Here is a 13,642-nt window from a genome sequence, read left to right on the forward strand (position 1 = left end):
GCTATTTCTCAGGAAAGACCAGAGCGTGTGTCACGTGCCTTCTCCCATTCCCCCATCCTCTCCCTGCCTGAGACTTGACCCGAGGAATCTGCTGCCTTTATTGTTGCTGTCTCAGGAGAGTCAGGGCGGGGGGCACAGAGACCCTCTCCTTTTTCATGTTGACCTTCGGTTCCAGAACTTCAGAGCCAACTGACTGGCACAGATCCCAGTAGAGGCAGGGTGGGGGAGTGAGGAGCAGAGAACTAAACTATGCTGGCTTCTGAGGCTAAAAGTGAAAATCAGCTGCTGACTAGAAATCCCCCCCAAAGAGGACTGAGTCAGCTGGAGGTTCAGAGCAAACACTTAGCCCTTGCTCCATCCAGGAGCCCAGAGAAATCTCTGAAGTTTTCTAACTTGCAAAAGTTCCTTTGTTTCTGCTCGTCAAGCCCCAGACTCCCATGGCTGGAAGGACGGAGTTTGTTGACCTAAAACACCACCCCCTTCCTCCTGAGGAACAAAGATGAAGGCTCCTGGAGCCACTTTAACCCATTAACTCACCCACCCTCTGCCCAGAGTCAGGTATGGGAGGGGGGAGGGAGAGATGTGGTAGTGTGGGAAAGTTCTGCTTATATCCAGAGAAGGTGCAGCCCCAGAAGCCAAGACTATGGAGACAGCTACAGTAGTCCGGAAGGAGCTGGAGGATGGGGAATTCCTGAGGATGGGCCCAAGGGGGCCTGGCTCCCTGGGGAAGTGGGGATACTAGGGGCTGACCCTGTACCTCGGTATCCTAAACCTCACCAAATAGCCTTTCCCAGGAAGAGATCTTCAGGCTGCTGGGTTGGGGCACCAGCCCAGAAGGGGAAACTAAGGCAGGCCTCACCTCCCAAGAGGGTCATTGCAACATGAGACCCAAGAGAGCTGCCAGGCAACTCCAGCCCCGCCTACTGTTCCTGGGTATTAATCCCCAATCCCCAGCTTGACCACTCGGGAGGAGATTGGTTGAGGAGCTTGAAGAGGGGGCGTCACCACTATCCCTCCCAAAGCTTAAATAGGGGTTCAAACAAGAAAGCTAGGTGCTTGGGAAAAGTGCTCTCTTTCACGGGCTCCCTGAACTAGACCATGACCCAGACTCTCAAGCTCGCCTCCAGAATGTTTCATCGCGTCCACCGTGCTCCCAAGCTGAGCGCCTCACTGGGTTCCAGAGGCTCCGACTCCGCGCCCAGGAGCTTGGCGGACATCCCAGGCCCATCCACGCCCGTCTTCCTTGCTGAACTTTTCTGCAAGGGAGGTCTGTCGCGGCTACACGAGCTGCAGGTAGAGGGGGGGACGTCGTTCCTGGAAATTAATGCTGGAGAAATTGGCTTTGACAACGCTAGAAAGGACAGACTAGTGCAGAAAGTAGGAAGAGGACCAGTGAGAACGGATGCCCATGAACTATAGAGAAATTGGGGCTGCCGGCAGTGGCTCGACCTACTCGGAGTCCATCCCTATACCCAGCAGAAGAGTGCGCTCAAAAAGCGCCTTCTTGCTCTGTAGAAGTTGGGGCCGAGTTAAGCCCAGAACAAGTGCTCAGGAGGCAGAAACGCACAGTACCTTAGCCGCGTTTCCAGCTTAAAGCTACAGGCGCTCCTATTCAGTCGCTGGGGGCTCGTCCCGAGATAGTCCACGTGAGGAACCTTTGGGATCTCTCCGCCTCGGTTTACCCCGGGCGACCTAAGAGAGAACCTGAATGTCCGTCCGCTTTGTGCAAAGTTCCTCCGTCTTGCCCATCACACTCAAACTTCCTAGGGATGTGAAGCGAGGAAAAGAGAAGGAGGAGAGGTTTGAAGCGTCAGGGCTACATACCAGCTGGGAGCTCGTGAAGAGACTGAAGCTCCCCCTTGCACAGCCCAGCGAACACCCTTGGAGTTGGTACGGACCGAGCTGGATGCCGGCGGCCCACTTCTCCAGTGTCCGCCTCCCCTTCTCCCAGGTGCAGGGCGTCGCGCGCTTCGGTCCCGTGTGGTTGGCCAGCTTCGGGAAGGTGCGCACTGTGTACGTGGCGGCCCCTACACTCATCGAGCAGCTCTTGCGACAGGAGGGTCCCCGGCCCGAGCGCTGCAGCTTCTCACCCTGGGCAGAGCACCGTCGCCGCCGCCAGCGGGCTTGCGGACTGCTCACCGCGTGAGTCCTCTCTGGCCTCAAAGCCCAAACGTCCTGCTGCGCCCCTCTCCTGTGGCTGGTCTGGAGACAGTCTGTCTCGGGGTGTGGAGGGAGGTCGGCCTTTTCCCTCAACCTTCTGGTAAATGGGGCTTCCCACCCCTGCCATTTTCGCTCAAGCTCAGGTAAAGCCCCGCCCTTGCCCCACCGCCCATCTCTTTGTCTTTTGAAGCCAAAATCCTGGGAATCCGCCGAAGGGGCGAAGGTACCAGGACCTAGGTGGAATGTCAGATTCTGTGACTCAAGTTACCCAGGAACCCAGGCCCCTCCGGGGCAGGAAATGAGTAACGAAGTAGGGGAATGGAAAGCGGGCACAGGCAGGGGCAGGTTTTGGTACCCCAGGGGAGCGGCGGCAGTCTCTTTCTGGCCACCCCGGCCGAACACGCTCCATCTTCGCTGCAGCCAGCTCCGTCCAGCCACCCACACACACCCCCATCCGCTCTGATGCGCCCCCTCTCTGCACACCCGTAGGGAAGGCGAAGAATGGCAGAGGCTCCGCAGCCTCCTGGCCCCGCTGCTCCTCCGGCCTCAAGCTGCCGCCCGCTACGCCGGAACCCTAGACGACGTGGTCCATGACCTTGTGCGGCGTCTTCGGCGCCAGCGGGGACGCGGCGCTGGGCCGCCCGCTCTGGTTCGGGATGTAGCAGGAGAGTTTTACAAGTTTGGACTAGAAGGTGAGTCCCAAGGCACGGGCAAGTGTAGGAGGCACCCGCCTGGGTTTCTCAGTGCCCTGACAGCGCCCCCTCGCGCCCAGGGATAGCCGCCGTGCTCCTGGGTTCACGCCTGGGCTGCCTGGAGGCCGAAGTGCCTCCAGACACAGAGACCTTCATCCGCGCGGTGGGATCGGTATTTGTGTCCACGCTGCTGACCATGGCGATGCCTAGCTGGCTTCACCGCCTCGTGCCCGGACCCTGGGGCCGCCTCTGCCGAGACTGGGACCACATGTTTGCATTTGGTAAGGCATGGAAATGAAGTGAGGATAGGGGAACATAAAGCTGTTCGGGGATGGTGAGGCATCCCTGTACCTTCTCCCCACACAGCCCAGCAGCACGTGGAGCGGCGAGAGGCCGAGGTAGCCTTGAGGAGCAAGGGAACGCCTGAGGAGGACGTGGGATCTGGGGCACACCTGACCTACTTCCTGTTCCGGGAAGAGTTGCCTGCCCCGTCCATCCTGGGCAATGTGACAGAGCTGCTACTGGCCGGAGTGGACACAGTGAGGTTCTCCTCCCTGTTGGGAGCCCTTCCAGAGCTTATCCTCTCCAGTTTCAGGGGCCACCCTGCTGCTGCAGGGGATCCACTATGGCCCTTTAGGCCAGCTTGGCTTAACACCTCCTGAGCTCCAGACTACCTCATATTTTGCCCTCTTCACTGGGTCTCCACTCTTAACGCCTCTGATGCTCTCACCTGTCCTCTCAGGTATCCAATACACTCTCCTGGGCTCTATATGAACTCTCTCGGCACCCGGAAGTCCAGACAGCACTCTACTCTGAGATCACAGCTGCCCTGGGCCCTGGCTCCAATGCCCATCCTTCAGCTACTGCTCTATCCCAGCTGCCCCTGCTGAAGGCGGTGGTCAAGGAAGTGCTAAGGTGAGGGAACAGGAGAGGAGGAGCTAGAGAAAATGCTGGGAAGGCCTGGGGAAGCAGATAGTGAGTGGGAGTAGGGAGAGAGAGCAGAGGAAAATGGTGCTCTACTCCTGGCCAAGAATGGGTTTGGACGTTGTGGGCTGAGGGATGAGAGGGAGGCTACAAGTCCTGGCCTCACCTTGCTGTTTCCCTCTGGCTCTGCAATCCAGACTATACCCTGTGGTACCTGGAAATTCCCGTGTCCCAGACAAAGACATTTGTGTGGGTGACTATATTATCCCCAAAAATGTGAGTAGAGCCTATGGATCCCTTTTGCTAAGCCATCCCCTCACTCTCTTGGGCCCCATCCTCTTCTCAAACATTCCACATAAGCCCTTCACCCTCCCTTTGGCCTGAATGCCCCTCTCTAGGATAAAATGGGACAGTGGAGAAATCATTCCAAAAGTAGCCCCAAAAAACTTCACCATAACCAACCAGAGCCTGCCTTTGCTCCAATCCATGTATCCTCTTTTCCATGTCCCTCCCTGCATTCATGGGCCCAAACTGACAAGTTTATGTTCCTTTCCCACCAGACGCTGGTCACACTGTGTCATTATGCCACTTCAAGGGATCCTGCCCAGTTCCCAGAGCCAAATTCTTTTCGTCCAGCTCGCTGGCTGGGGGAAGGTCCAGCCCCCCACCCATTCGCATCTCTTCCCTTTGGCTTTGGCAAACGCAGCTGCATGGGGAGACGCCTCGCAGAGCTTGAACTGCAAATGGCTTTGGCTCAGGTGAGTGATCTAGACATGAGAGACTCTAACCCTCTAAAGCCATGAACTCTTCTGACAAGCATAGGAAAATATATGATTTGGTAAACCTAATCCTCCGAAATATCGCAATCCTGTTATAGGTCTAGAAGGTGAGCAACGGTATTTAGACTATCTTTTTCCCTGCCATAATCCCTTACCCTCATTAACCAAGAAATTCTCTACTGACCACAGGTGCCATTTCAACATCGACCAACCTAACACTAATAATGCCCTTTACCAATCAAACCCACCATTGTAGACCCCTCCCATAGTGATAGCCTTCTTCCTCCCCTTTCCAGATCTTGACCCACTTTGAGGTGCAGCCTGAGCCCGGTGCTGCCCCAGTCAGACCCATGACCCGGACTGTCCTGGTACCGGAGAGGAGCATTAACCTACAGTTTGTGGACAGATAGTCCTGTGGATGGAGGCTGTCATCATCACGCTTTCTCTCATTGCAGGGATCTATCAGGCACAAGACCAAGAGATATGTATTCCCCCTGAAACCTGTCTATCTGACCAGACTGGTTAAAGGGATCATAGCAAACTGTTTGAGGCAGCCCTGACCAAGGTGTGAAGTAGGCATTGGCCTCACCCATCAGGCCCTGAGAAAACCATGATCCTTGTGTCTGCTCATCCTTTCTTCTGGTCATATCATAGGTACCCTTCAAGGGCCAACTCAAATTTTAACTAATAATGTTGGGTGGCCTGGGGAAGGACTCAACCACTGCCCTTTTGGGGCTGCTACAGTGTTTAGGAGCTGCTGGCTAAGCACTTATCACCACGTGAGCTAAGTGATTGTGCATCTGGTCTGCACCTGGCTCCTTGCATGTGAGCTCTTTGAGAGGAAGAATGAGACCTTATTCAGTCTTTATATCCCCTGCCAAGGCCTATCCCTGATTGGGTGACTCCATACAGGTTCTCAGATTGAATCTGGACCATGTGGCAGAAGGGATAAGCAGCTTATCAGGCTCTGTCTACTCTCTTCCTTCCTCATCTTGCCCCTACCAAGGAGAGTGTGCCCTCACCTGGTTTATGATGTTTTAAAACTCTCCTTGACTCTCTAATCACTATTAGGAGTTGGCTTGTCCCACCATTTAGTTCCCAGACAGAGACGTCTTTGGGCCTGTACCTGCCTACACCTTCCTATCATATGTGGAATTTTTTAATATTCATAGTTTTGAAATAAAAGAATCGAATGTTTCATCCTTGACTTTTGATTTACTTCTCTTCCACTTCTACTTCCTACAAGTCCTAGAGGCAAGGCCCTCAACCAAATCCCCTACTTTGATTTCTCTGGTCCTGGGAGTGACCTCCATAACAATGGGAGGTCTAGATACCTGGGAGAGTGGTTTGCATCACAAACCCAACACGTTTCTGTCTGTACAGGGAATAGCTAAGTCTGGCTCCCTAGAAGAGATTTAAGGGGGTGGTGGTGGTGAAAAGTACCTGCAAGGGCTAGGCTATAAAAGTGGGTTGGGGAGCACAGGATTTGCAGAGATGGCCAGAGGCAACTGACTCTGGTGGAAGTACTTTTGGAACCTGGACTGCCAGGACTGGAGGATGTCTGCCCTCTCTGGAAAAGTTGCTCCAAGCTAATTTCCTTCAGAGAAAGACAGGGATACATGCACAGAAGTGAATTCAGACAGGATGAAACCTGAGTGTGGGGGTGGCCAGAAGCCCTGGGGCACTGAGGCAGAAGGGGGGTGGGCAGAAGGAGCCTCTGTTTCCCTGAATCAGCATTCTCTGGCCCCCCCAGAGGCTGGGCACAGTTCTCCCCTTGTGATGTATACAGATTAACTCATCTTCCATACAAATAAATCTCTCAGCACACTCCCAGCAGCCCCTCTGTAGCCTAGATTCCCCTCCCCATGTCAAGACTTGCCCCCCTTATTCCTGCTCCTCTCCATTCCGATTAGCTGGATAGAGATGGAGATTTCACTTCACACTTCCTCCTCCTCCTCCCCTACCACATCGGCCCCCTGCCCTAGACATGGCTACCTGACCACAGACATTGTCTGCTACTGGGCCTTCTGGGGGTATCCATTTTTGTAAGATCTACAGAGGGGCACAATATACCCAAGGCACTGTGCAGAGACTAAGGTTTGTGTGCCTTTACTGCCCCTCCTCTCAACTCTCTATTGTATTCTCCATCTCCACCCCCACTCCTCTATCACTAAGCTTAACTTGAACCTAAGTGACCTGATTTTTAGCAGATCTGAGCTTTGAGGGAGAATAAAGCCCAGCTTCCTCTCACACCCTGTCCCCTGCCTGGAATCAGTGATGAGAACTCTGTACACCCACACTCCTCATTGGGCAAGTAGGACTGCTCACTTGAGGGCAGCAGTCCCATGACCCCTTTCCTAGACTAGAGTCTCTTTAAGTTGGAAAAAAGGAAGGAGAGAGGACCATACTGGTTGCTGGTCCCAACCCCCATACCAAGCAAGACCTCCAATGGTACTGAAAGGGAGGGAAACATACTGTCTCAACTGACCTAATTTTAGGACCCAGAGTGAAACTGGAGAGAGTGCATTTGTGTGTATATGTTCTTTGGTGTGTCTAAGTTTCCAAGGAGGGCCATCACCATGAACAGCCCAGGTTTGGCACAAGAAACCCCACCTATGTCATACCTACCTGTCATATTTGCCAGGATAGGTACCAGTAGTCACTCTGATTTGCTGTCTTCCTTCTGGTCCCTACCAGCTATTTTGTGAATAGCAAATCAGCAAAGTCTGACCCTTCTGTCTTCCCAGGTGAAGAATGTGGAGGGTTATCTCTCTAGGCAAACAATTTCCCACTGGAAAAATCGGCCTCTGTCCCCTCTCTTTGATCTCTCTCCCTCTCTTTTGTTAGAAGAGATATACTCCAGTACTTCCAGATGACTCAAACCTGCCTTTAGCTTCAGTTCCTCCATTCCCAGGAGAGTCTGGGTGCCAGCACCATGGACAGCAGTCAACACCCCCCCCCCACCCCCCTTTTACAGAAGGATGGAGAAGACCATTTCCAAGGCAAGGATGTGACCTTTAGTAGACCTTTAGTAGAGAAGCATTTCCCCAAAAAACATCCCCAGGGAGGAGGCAAAACAGAATCTTCCTGAGGAAAGGACCAATAATAGGAAAGGCGTCTGGATCTGACTTAACAATGTATGAAGTAATTATTTTAATTGCTGATGAATAGTTCACTTAAAAGACACCATCATTCATATAATACACAGCCCCAAGGCCTCAGGAGAAAGGGAGGAGGCCTCAGGCTGACCCACATTTTAACCAGTCCTTCCCAAACCTTTTCTCTATAAACAACAGCTCTCTATGCTGCTGCCTCCAAACGCAATACCTTCCAGTTAATACCACTAGCTGGGGCACGGGATCAGACCTGTGACCCTGAACTTCCATAGGAATAGCTTAAGCTGGGGTTGGAGATTCATAACATTGGGACATTCTGTCTGTCTCACTCCAAATGAGTCCAAATTCATTTCATGCCACTTCTCTGGGTGAGCACATTACCTGGGAAGGACCAATAGAACCCACAAGATCCCCAGAAGAAGAAGGACAGCTCCATCCTTCCCCAGTCCCCAATGTTTAGGGGGTTGGGGAGCTCTCATTCTTGCAAATAACCACCATCCTTCACACTTGTGTATCTATTTCCCCTCATATTTCCGTATCTATTATGACACTCAACATGTATTTCCAAGGCTCTGTGCAACCCCAGATGAAAAAACACATTTTGGAATTTGTTAACCAGCTACTATTTGAAATAAATGGACCATCAGCTAGTCTAGAAATCTTTTTATGCCATCACTAATTTTCTTTGTGATGGCATTCAACCTGTCCCTCATTTATCCTCATTCCAACCCTATGAGGTAGACAGGAAAACCACGGCGGAGAGATTTTTTTTCTGGATCATACAACTTGCAGGTGGCAGGCCCACCCCTTAGGTCCCTCTGAGCACTGCCACCTAGCAGCCAATGTGAATTATTCACCAACAAGTGGGAGTTACAGCTCCAACTCAGAACCCACTGCTGCACTGGGGATTCACAACCTCTGCAGAGAAACCTCCCCACACCTCCCAACCCTCCAGAAAAGCCCCAGATGAGAAAGGAGTCTCCACGTGCATATAAATGATTCTTTATGCCCTCCCCCCATGCAATGGGGGGTGGAGCAGGGGGAGGTCCCTCCCGCCCTCATGCAGGGAACGGGAGGTCAATGTATACTAGTCTTATTGCCAGCTGCCCTGTGGCCATGGGGTGGGGAATGGGGCGTCTACAACCCCTTTCTTCTGGCATTGGTCCCCCTTCACCAAGTCACTATGGTGGAGCTGGGGGGGCTGGAGGCCCTAGGAGCTGAGGTAAGGACGGTTCTCTAGGGAAGAAAAGATGCTCTTCCCACCTGCCCACTGGTTGCCCCAGGATAAGCGTGAGGAACTATCAGTGGGGGCTGGAATGTCATCCAGGTGTCTCTACCCAATGGGCAGTAGAGGCCAGACAATGTCTCCAGCTTGAGGCTGCCCACAGAGATCCTCAGTGGTGGGGGCAGTGCACCCCAAGCACCTTGTCCAGGTGGTACCTCCAGCAGCCATGACAGCTTATCTCTGGCCGATGCACTGATGCAAGATCCCCGCTCCTGGAGTTCAATTTCAGACCGTGGTGACCCTCATGACAACCTCTCGGCCAGAATGGGAACTGGAACGGGCATCTGGCGGCCGCAGCTGTCCAAGGAGGTGCAGGATTGTGTAACCACAGCGCTGAGGCAAGAGCGTCCGCATGCGCTGGGCAGCCGGGGGGCGGCTGGTGGCCCCAGAGGGGGGGCCCGTCCTTGAGGTCCTGGGGCCCGGCTTCCCTGCCGTCCCTCCCCCTGTGTCTCCTCCTATGTCCTTGGTCTTGTCATAATTCAGGACCTTCCACTGCTGGTTCACTGCCTGCCAGCGCTTGAAGATGCGGTAGACAGAGGAGCCTTCATGCACGATGAGGCCTGAGCGAAAGGGAGAAGAGATCCAGGGTCACCGGCTGCCCAGACCTAGGCCAGGGGTACTTAAGCAAATATAGGCCAGAGTGAGGAGATAGGGTATGCAAAAGACCTGAAGAGGCAGGGAAGGGAGGGGCACCAAGATAGCCCTAAAGGCTCCCAGTGGTAGAAAATTGTGGCTATGGAGCTAAGGGAATGGGCAGGGAAAGTTAAGTGTGTGAGTTGGAGGAAACCACTGAGTAGGTAAGGGGGAGAGGGGTGCCCTCACCTATGCAGACGACATCCATGAAGCCATACATGCCGTAGCAGATCTGAAAGAGCAGATCTTGCCGTTGCCACTTGGCTGAAGGGCTGAGTGAGGACCAGATGAGCCAGGAGATGCTGGCAACGAGGAAGAGAGAGCCCAGAACTATGGCTGCAATCTGGACCTTCTCGATGACCGTCAGGGAGATGGCTTGCCACTGTGTGGGAAAAAGGGCTCCAAAAAGTCACAGAAAGAAAAAGAGGGCCAGGTGGTGAGTGGCCCTGAAGAGGAAGACGCTCCAGAGCCTTCCTGAAACCCTTCAGGCAGGATTAACAATCTGTCTCCTGTGTGTCCTGATCAAACCTCGTATGGGATACTTTTCACACCGTCTGAGACCACTTGTCTGCCTTATGTTAGAAAGACAGGATCAGGCAAGTGCTCTGAACCCAGACCATTTAGGTTTGAATTCCAAATCCTAACTCCATCTCTTACTGGCTGAGTAACTTTGGGCAAGTTTTTAAATATCTCTGTGCATCAGTGTTCTCATCTCTAAAATGGGGAAAGTAAGGGGCGCCTGGGTGGCTCAGTCGGTTAAGCATCCAACTTCAGCTCAGGTCATGATCTCACGGTTGGTGAGTTCGAGCCCCACGTCATGCTCTGTACTGACAGCTCAGAGCCTGGAGCCTGCTTCGGATTCTGTGTCTCCCTCTCTCTCTCTCTCTCTCCCCCTCCCTGCTGGTGCTCTGTCTCTCTTTCTCTCAAAAATGAACAAACGCTAAAACGAACTTTTTTAAATAATAAAAAGATAAAATAAAATGGGGATAATAATGGCAGATAACTAATAGGATTATTATGAAGATTAAATGAGTTGCTACACACCAACAGTGTGACACATAGAACACACTACACGTCTGCTACCATCATCACCTTCGGCATTATCGTCTTTTGCCTTTTCGTTGTCCCAGTGCCTAGGACAGTGCCTGGAATACACATGGTTCCCGATAAATGTGAATAAATGAAGGAAGGACTTACAGACAGACGGGAGATTATGGTAATGGTGGGTAGGGGTGCTTTGAGGAAAAAGTAAGCGGTTAAAATAGGCTCCCTGGAGAGTCCCTAATTCTGCTGCTGAAAGCCCTTGCCCCCTCTGGAAGTTCCTTCCTAGCATCTCACCTGCAGTGGGTTCTTGGTGCTGATTGCCAGGACCTGGTACTTGAAGTAGCAGAGCTCACAGCTCCAGGAGCCCCTCTCACTGATCCAGCGAATGAGGCAGGGCTGGTGTGTGCAGCGCACTGAGCCGTCGCAGCGGCAGGGGCTCAGGAGCTCCCCCTGGAGGAAGAGTGAGGAGGGTCCGGTCAGCTGTCTCCACCCGACCCCACTCCTCTCCAATCCAAGAGAGGGAAACCTCTCCAGGTCAGTCATTCTCCAACCTTAAAAAAATTCAGGCCTCTCACCCAAAACAGGGCAAGAAGGCTGAGGCCTCCGAGAAAAAAGAAAAAAGTTAGAGCTCAGGGTAAACTTCCCTGCCCAAATAGATGAAGAACGAACCGAAATGGGGCTAGGAGAGGACTGAGTTTTCTCCTTTCCTAAAATTTGGGGAGGGTGCTCTTTATTAAGGCTTCCCAGATGGAAAGCTACCCCTTAGGTTCCAGAGAGGCAGGAGGGTCAGAGCTTCTGATCCATGCCTTCCTCCTCCATCCCTTCGCTGTAAAGTGTTTCACAGATGTGGTACAGACTGGGATGAGTTATCGTCTTCAGTTTCCAAGTATCAAAAGGGGGAGAGTTCCTGGGAGTGGGAATATGTTCCCCCTGAATCAAGGAATCATTTCTCATAACAAAGGTACACCCCCCCCCCCGCCCCCGCACCATCCCAGGACAACTTTGTCCATAGCATTTGAACAAAGAGTACTCTTTGGAATGAGATGGAAAGTTATGGAATGGGAAGAAGAAAAGTGCCCCACGGAGAGAAATATTGAATGAGGCAAGGGCACCGGCTGGGTCCCTCCCTTCAAGGGGGGAATAGAAGCACTCTGCCAACCTCCGAGAATAGGCCCCTCGGCCTACAGAGACCCTGGGGTGAGAGAAGTGGGACAGAAAGGCTGTCCCTGTTAGTGGGTGTGAGGGATTTTGAGTCCTCCCATGAGAAAGCCCCACCCTTTCCCGGGAGCCTCTGACCCCCCTCCACCCCAAACGTGCGCTCGGGGCCTCTCCAGTCAGCCCCCCAACCTCACCCAGTACCCACTCTGGGTCCTGGGTCCCGCCCAGCCACCTCAGGCCCCGCCCCCTGTTCGTGGTCCGCCCGGGCGCCCCAGGTACGCGCCCCCACCCCTCCCGCCCGGCCGGGTGCCCAGGCCTGACCTGCTCCGGGCCCTGGAAGCAGATTCGGCACTGGGGGGTTCGGAGCCCGCTGTCCAGGCTGCTGCTGAGCGACAGGGCGTCCAGCGCGCCCGGGGGCGGCGGCGGCGGCGGCGCGGGCGGCGGCGGGGGTCCGGCCCGCGGCTCCTTGTCGCCGGCCAGGCCCCGGGCCCGCGGCTCCGACCCGTAGTACTCCTCTTCGTCGCCGTCGCCGTCCCGGGTCGAGCAGCCGGCGAAGGGCGCCCAGCCGCAGCCGCCTCCCCCGCCCCCCCGGGGCTGCGGCTCGGCCCGGGGCCGCCCCCCGCCCGTCAGCACCAGCAGCTTCAGCTCGTTCAGGAACATGCGGAGCCGAGACTTGAGCATCGTCCGGGCGCCGGGGGGGCGGGAGGCGGCGTGCAAGGGGGTCTCTCGGGCGGCGGGGGGAAGGGAGAGGACAAGGCCGGGAAGGGGGCGCGCGCAGGAGAGCCGAGCCGGGCCGGGGTCTTCGGGGCCTGAGAGCACAGTTCACTGCTGCCACAGCCGGGGTTCCGGGGCTTTCGGGGCCGAGAGGGCTGGCGGCCCGGGGGCGGCGGGGCGGGCAGCCATGGCCGGGGCAGGGGGCGGGGAGGGGGGCTCAAGGTGCCGCGCCCCGCGGGTCCGGGTCTGGAGCGGGCCGGGCTCCCGGGGTTACGCGCCCCGGGCCTCCTGCGGCGGGGCCGCCCCCCATCGCCGTCCAGCTGGCTCCAGCCCCGCTCGGGTTCCCGGCTCCGGCTCGGCTCGGCCCGTGCGCTCGGCGGTGGCAAATGGCGGCTCCTTCCGGCGGCGGCGGCGGCGGAGACCCCCCCGGAGCGGCGGGCGGGCGGGGCGGGCGGGGCGGGAGCCGGGGAGCCGGTGAGGGATGGAGGGAGGGGCGGGGCGGGGAGCGGGAGAGAAGTGGCCGCGGCTGCGCATCCCCGCCCTGCCCCGCACGAGCAGGTGTCCCCAGAGGCGGGGGGCGAGTGTGCGAGCCCGGGGGAGGGTGGAGGGAGGGGAGTGGCCAAGGAAGGGGAGTGTGCACACGGGTAGGAGAATAGGTGTGTTAATGGGGGTCGGGTGCTGGTGAGCGAGCGAGGAAGCAAGGTGAGTGGTCAAAGACGCAGGTGCACCCGGGAGGGAGAAGCTTGTGCAAGATAGGAGTGTGCAAAGAAAGAGCTATGCAAGTGTCTGAGGTGTGAGGAAGGTGAACAAGAGATGGACTCAAGCAATAAACACTTTTACACAAAAGACGGGAGTGTGCATGGTGTGGGGCAGTGGAAAACATATTAGTAAGAGATGCATTTGGATGGTATGAGAAACAGAAGTGTGTAATTGTAACGTGTGAGGAGGTGAGTGAGGAAGAGAGACAAGAGTACTAAAGGGATTAAAGTGTCTTTCCTGGTACTCTCCTGCCCCACAACACTACACTGAAGTGAATACTACAAGCACAGGCGCGCGCGCACACACACACAAACACACACACACACACACACACACACACACACACACACACCTCTTTGCTTTTGCTTTTATGGAGGC

The 13,642-nt window shown here is 55.1% G+C and overlaps 2 protein-coding genes across 4 annotated transcripts; one reads left to right on the forward strand and one right to left on the reverse strand.

Moving 5' to 3' along the window:
- The first annotated feature begins 85 nt into the window (after positions 1-85).
- On the forward strand, positions 86-5,755 carry CYP27B1 (cytochrome P450 family 27 subfamily B member 1). Of its 3 annotated transcripts, XM_025926975.2 has the most exons (9): positions 86-1,293; positions 1,952-2,142; positions 2,650-2,852; positions 2,933-3,133; positions 3,219-3,391; positions 3,595-3,767; positions 3,974-4,052; positions 4,337-4,534; positions 4,852-5,755. In XM_025926975.2, the coding sequence occupies exons 1-9, from the start codon at positions 1,099-1,101 to the stop codon at positions 4,963-4,965; spliced, it is 1,527 nt and encodes a 508-aa protein (XP_025782760.1). In that variant the 5' UTR covers positions 86-1,098; the 3' UTR covers positions 4,966-5,755. The 3 variants fall into 3 exon arrangements, with proteins under 3 accessions (XP_025782760.1, XP_086569077.1, XP_086569078.1); XM_086712951.1 differs by having other exon boundaries at positions 1,152-2,142; XM_086712952.1 differs by lacking the exon at positions 3,974-4,052 and having other exon boundaries at positions 1,152-2,142; positions 4,852-4,977.
- A 1,925-nt stretch (positions 5,756-7,680) lies between these two features.
- MARCHF9 (membrane associated ring-CH-type finger 9) lies at positions 7,681-13,071 on the reverse strand. The gene is made up of 4 exons (XM_086712953.1): positions 12,113-13,071; positions 10,928-11,083; positions 9,779-9,971; positions 7,681-9,516 (listed from the first exon to the last, which is right to left on the reverse strand). The coding sequence occupies exons 1-4, from the start codon at positions 12,470-12,472 to the stop codon at positions 9,182-9,184; spliced, it is 1,044 nt and encodes a 347-aa protein (XP_086569079.1). The 5' UTR covers positions 12,473-13,071; the 3' UTR covers positions 7,681-9,181.
- Positions 13,072-13,642: the final 571 nt, after the last annotated feature.

Source organism: Puma concolor, chromosome B4 (genome assembly GCF_028749965.1).
Source record: "Puma concolor isolate L17-30 chromosome B4, mPumCon1.1.hap2, whole genome shotgun sequence".
NCBI lineage: Eukaryota > Metazoa > Chordata > Mammalia > Carnivora > Felidae > Puma > Puma concolor.